Source organism: Neophocaena asiaeorientalis, unplaced genomic scaffold (genome assembly GCF_003031525.2).
Source record: "Neophocaena asiaeorientalis asiaeorientalis breed wild unplaced genomic scaffold, Neophocaena_asiaeorientalis_V1.1 scaffold120, whole genome shotgun sequence".
Classification (NCBI taxonomy): domain Eukaryota; kingdom Metazoa; phylum Chordata; class Mammalia; order Artiodactyla; family Phocoenidae; genus Neophocaena; species Neophocaena asiaeorientalis.
In genome coordinates, this window is record NW_020185322.1 from 517,474 (window position 1) to 523,473 (window position 6,000).

The 6,000-nt window shown below is 44.9% G+C and overlaps 1 protein-coding gene across 1 annotated transcript in view; it reads right to left on the reverse strand.

The window, feature by feature from the left end:
• The window catches only part of CAMK1D (calcium/calmodulin dependent protein kinase ID), a 406,078-nt gene that overhangs the window by 33,463 nt on the left and 366,615 nt on the right, over positions 1–6,000 (reverse strand). The window contains exon 6 of the mRNA XM_024734155.1: positions 1,858–1,933. Within this exon, the coding sequence (XP_024589923.1) occupies positions 1,858–1,933 (76 nt within the window). The remainder of the gene's footprint in view (positions 1–1,857; positions 1,934–6,000) is intronic.

Here is a 6,000-nt window from a genome sequence, read left to right on the forward strand (position 1 = left end):
GCATACGGTATTTGTCTTTCTCTGACTTACTTCACTCTGTATGACAGACTCCAGGTCTATCCACCTCATACAAATAGCTCAATTTCGTTTCTTTTTATGGCTGAGAAAAATTCCACTGTATATATGTGCCACATCTTCTTTATCCATTCATCCGATGATCGACATTTAGGTTGTTTCCATCTCTGGGCTATTGTAAATAGAGCTGCAATGAACATTTTGGTACATGACTCTTTTTGAATTATGGTTTTCTCAGGGTATATACCCAGTAGTGGGATTGCTGGGTCATATGGTAGTTCTATTTGTAGTTTACATAGCCTTTTGTTGTGTGCAGTGGGCTCTGCCGGTGAGAAAACATTCCCTTCCTTGGGGATGCTAACGAGGAGAAATTCATTTCCGATCAATTTCAGAAACTCATTGGCCTAAACCTATCCTGAAAGTATGCTCCATAGTAAGTGTTTGAAAATATGACTACAAAAAGAAATTGTAGCTTAAAAAGTAACTTTACAGTGGACTTTAGCAAATCAAAACATAAAAACCAAAATTGATCATCGTAAAATAACTGCAACAAGCCTATGACCATGGCATTTCCTGGGTCATGGAGATAAGGCACCTGAGAAGAAATGAGGAATTCAAAGGCTAAATTTTGGTTTTTTATCACATTTTTCTTACTGTGACTTCTGTTGGACATGCTCTAATATTTTCATAGTGGTTTGTATCCCCAGCGAAGCCAAGGTGGTGCACGAAAAGATGCTCAACACATCACCAGCCATAAGAGAAATGCAAATCGAACCCACAACAAGTTACCACTTCACACCTCTTAGGACAGCTATTACGAAAAAATGGAAAATAAGTGTTCGCAAAGATGTAGAGAAATTAGACCCTTGTGCATCACTGTTGGGAATGTAAAATGGTGGTGTTGCTTTGGAAAACATTATGGCAGCTCCTCAAGTAGTTAAACATAGAATTACCATATGATCCAGCAATTCCACTTCTGAGTATACACCCCAAAGCATTGAAAGCAGGACTTGAACAGATATTTGCACACCTGTGTTCATAACAGCCTTATTCACAATAGCCAAAAGGTGGAAACAACCCAAGTGTCCATTGATGGATGGATGAACAAAATGTAGTATATACACACAATGGAATAATTCAGCCTCAAGAAAGAATGAAATTCTGACACATACTAACTACAACAGAGATGAACCCCGAGGACATTATGCTAAGTGGAAAAAGAAAACAGACAAAAAAGGACAAATATCTTATGATTCCACTTCCATGAGATACCTAGAGAAGGCAAATTCATAGAGACAGAAAGCAGAATGGTGGTTGCCAGGGGCTCGGGGGAAACGAATGGGCGTTAGTATTTAGTGGGTTTCAGTTTGGGAAGATGAAAAGGTTCTGGAGACGGATGGTGGTGATCGTTGTGCCATACTGTGAATGTGCTTGATGCCACTGAATTGTACTCTTAAAAATGGTTAAGGAACTTCCCTGGTGGTGCAGTGGTTAAGAATCCGCCTGCCAATGCAGGGGACTCGGGTTCGATCCCTGGTCCAGGAAGATCCCACATGCCGCAGAGCAACTAAGCTCGTGCACCACAACTACCGGGCACAGCTGTGCTCTAGAGCCCGTGTTCTGCAACAAGAGAAGCCACCGCAACGAGAAGCCTGCGCATCACAAAGAAGAGTAGCCCCTGCTCGCTGCAACTAGAGAAAGCCTGTGCGCAGCAATGAAGACCCAACGCGGCCAAAAAAAAAAAAAAAAGGTTAAAATGGTGTACAAAATTAAATGTATATTTTGTCACAGTTTTTTTTTTAAAAAAGGAAAAAAGAAGCCGAGGTGGCAAGCCATACTTACAAGATATAGGCAATCACCCCAATGGACCAGCAGTCGACAGCTTTGCTGTAGGGTTTCTGTGCGAGGACCTCGGGAGCTGTGAAACAACAAAGGAGAGACACAAGCCTGACAATTTAAATGATTAAGACACAAGGCGGGTTTTAGGTGTGTTTTGCTTTTTGCTCTTTTTGTCTGCTACTTGGGCTGAACTTTCTGTGATTCTAGAAACTGAGTAGGCAGACACAATCTGATATATTTGTTGGCTTTTGTAACTAGACAAAAGGGGAGCATTTGTGTGTGTGTACAACTGGAGGTTATCAATCAATCAATACATACTTGATAGGAGGTATTTTATGTCAGTGCTGGGCTAAGCACTGTAGCTCAGACCAGACTGACAGAGAGGAGAGAATACTCAGTCTGGGGCCTGGGGTGTGATTCACCTCAAATCAGTTCAAGGAAGCATTTCTGGCCCCTGTGTAGGGTCTTTCTAGGTGCTGTGGGGACAGGCAGGTGAAGCCCCTTCCCCCTGCCTTCATGGGGCTTACAGTCAAGTTCAGACCTAAAACCTTCTCTCCATGTCCTGCCTCAGGCCTGCTCCTGATTCCTTCTCTAAGGTTCTGGGCGGGTTATCTGTCACTATACTGCCATTCTGTTTTCTCATCTGTGAAACAGGAAAAATGCTATTGAATCTCACTTCCTTGGTTCTAACCCACTCTTCATCAAGCATCACCAGTCCAGGGCCTTGGCTTATTTTGTACTATTCCCATACTTCCTGTTCCTGGCTGTGGCTACTGCCCAGTGTTGGATACCCACCCAGTGTCTGGCACTCAGCAGGGTCTGCCATACATATTTGTGCAAAGAGTAAATAAACACAGGAAAGGAAGTAAACCCTCTTCACAAGTAAAACCTCTTTTTTATGCAAATACATCTGATTGAAGTGTCTAGGATAAACTTTGCAGAAAGTTTAAGAAGGTAGAGAAAGTAAAAAGAGCTCTAGCTTACAAGGCACTTGTCAGGCTAAGCTGTGTGTTCTATGCGTTGGGGATGCATTAACTCACCACAACCTTTCTTGGTGGGGAAGAGCTTAGTTATTATTATCCTTCTTCCCAAGTTACAGGTGAGGGTGCACGGGGACTCAGAGATCAAGCCAGTTATCCCCAGGATCCAGCTGCCAAGAGGCCTCTACACCAACTCAGTCTAAACCGAATTAAGTGCCCGTGTGATCTGGGTCCCATCCTCGTCATTCATAAACATTCTCTACTGTAATCCCTTCAACCACTCTGCCGATTAGCCATTATCTGCTCCTGATCCATAAAGAAAATGAGCCTCAGAGATGTTCCTTTTCTGACGCCACATAGGAGATATAGACCAGTTGGGATCTGAACACAATTCAATCTCACCCTTGTCCCAGCTCTTTCCACTGGAATCTACTGACTGTTAAGGTGAGTCTTTCTTCAGTCTCTAAGCAAAGTCCTTTTGTAGAAAAATGAACAGGGAAACCCTCTCATCCTGTTGCAGATAAGCACCTTCCTGAGCAAGAAGAGAGAAGGACACAAACTCTTGCTGGATGTTTCTGGTTATGATGGTAAGAAATACAACCCACAGATAATCCCCAAATCTAATTTTTAGGTTTCAGCCTCAATTCCTCCAAACTTTTGATGAGACTTTTTTTTTAATTTAATAAGAGCTAAATAAATACGTTTGGACGGCTTTGCTGTGTTTACCCTCAATGCAGTAGCAGAAGCAGAGAGCGCTACAAAGCTGGGGAACTCACAAACTGGAGAAGTGGCCCTTAGATAATGGGGAGCTGACTGAATCCATCCTTCCTCTTCCCCAGAACTGCTAAGAGCCTCTTTCTCAGATGCTTCTATTATGGCAACTGACAAAAGGGAGCCATTTCCCACAGCCAATGTCCTGCTGGTTTAGGGGGAAGGTGCTCTCAGAGCTGATGTTTTGGTCTGACAGCCACACGAGCACAGGTGGCGGGAGGGGACTGGTTCTGCAAGGAACATATTTCTGAGCCTCCAGGGCCATCCTCGTAGCCTGATGGAAAGTTCAAGAGAGGCAGAAAAGGCTCACAGAGCTACATCTGACCCGGCCCCTCCTCCCGGCACAGCTGACAGCAGGCATCAGGAGCACCGCATCAAGCAGGTGGGCAGAGGCCCTGGCTTCCATGTCACGAGGTCTGCAGGGCTCTTCAGGGAGCTGGTGAGACAGCCTGGCCCAAATGCTCCACGAAACCAGATGTCAACTGACGAGGGTATAAGACCTGGCCCCTAGAAAGCAGGGTTGACTCCTAGGAAGAGCTAACCCTCTGTGTTCTCCTGACCACCTCTGTGGATGGGGCAGGAAGGATTCTTAAAAGAACAAGTCCTCCTCCTTGTCATCATCTGTTAGAAAACAGCAAGCGGGCTTCCCTGGTGGCGCAGTGCTTGGGAGTCCGCCTGCCGATGCAGGGGACGTGGGTTCGAGCCCTGGTCCGGGAAGATCCCACATGCCGCGTAGCGGCTGGGCCCGTGAGCCATGGCTGCTGAGCCTGCGCATCCAGAGCCTGTGCTCCGCTACAGGAGAGGCCACGACAGTGAGAGGCCCGTGTACCGTGCAAAAAAAAAAAAAAGAAAACAGCAAGTACTGGCCACCATCCATTGTTCAGCAAACAAAGGAATAAAGAACACGGTTCTCCTCCTGAAATCCACACACCTGGCGGCACCTGCACATCAGGCGCTTTGCCTGCAGTCTGGCAAAGGCTCCAGGGTTCTGGAGAATCGGGCAGTGCGCTGCAGACTTGAAAAGCAAGCGGCTGATTTTTATGCAAGTCGGAGCTTGGACGTTACTTGGGACGCTTAGATTCTTGAAATCACAGATGACACAAATTTTTTAAAATACGAGATTTTTGTTTAACTAGTAACTTTATAACACCAACTATATGCTTTTGTATAAAAAGACTTCTGATTTAGATCAACAGTATGGACGTTAGGGAAAAGTTCTAACTGATTAACAAATACCAGGGTATCTACATTGGTGGTGGAACTCTATGTGCTTGTGCCAAACATGTCTTGTCCTCTTTGGTGTTGTGTCTTATCTGGGTCACAGCAACTGCAATGAAATATAAACATTTTTAACCAGTTGGTGGCAGGTGAACCATTTGCCCTCTGGTGAGGTCCTTAACTGCACTTGAACCCAATCCAGAGAGTGAAGCCAGAAGTGTAACGTCATGATAAAAAAAGACAAAGCAAACTGATTTGGAAATAAAATTCTTACCAACTTAAAATATTTTTAAAATTGTATGATGGCACGCAAGTGAATGGCTTAAATTCTATTTTCCTTTGTGATATGATTCCTGGAAACAAATGTTCTTTGGGACATTGTTTGAACAAGCCCACCTAGCTTTAAATAGCTAACTTGTCATCTCATAGTAATTCTTGAAAAACATAAATTCTCAGACAATATTCAAAACCCTCCTGACAATTTGATATGGTGAACAAATCATGAACCCCTGAGGTCAGGTGGGATATTTTCTCTCCCACTGTCCGTCTGCGTCCTGCAGTTGGCACTATTGTTTTGCCAACTGTTGTACTTATCTGGTTTTGGTCCTCCTTCCATTCCCTTGATCCCTTTCAGCTGGAGTGCTGGGAGAATCCCCTTCTCTCTGATCTTTTCATAGACCCATTTTCACTTTGAGAACCAGCCAAACTCCCTTGTGTTATCAATCTTATACCACTGGCAAGAATTCAGCTGTAATTCTAAAAAGTCACAGCATCCAACTTACAAACTTTGGGACAACAAATGAGCTCCCAGGCTGAGGAAGCCCAGAGCACGGTCACAATTTTCTCTCCTAATTGTACCCAGCATAATTCATGTGTCGTGGGAGGTTGGCAGTGACTCTGGCCAACCCCACACCTTCTAACAGAGGGAGGCTTTGAATTGAAATAACTTAATTGGAGCTATTGACAGAGAAAGCAGTCATTAAGAAACACCGTGGCTTGTCGGTGATGCCATCAACCCCAGGCAGAGCGGGAAAGGGCTCAGTTCCCTGGCACAGCCATAGCAGAAGGGAAAGACTCCAGTGGGGTGGGCATACACGTTCCTCCAGTGTATTTCAAGGCCTGGGCCCTGGGGACTGTCAGTGGCTATCAGTGGCAGTAGAGAGACCCACCCACCCAC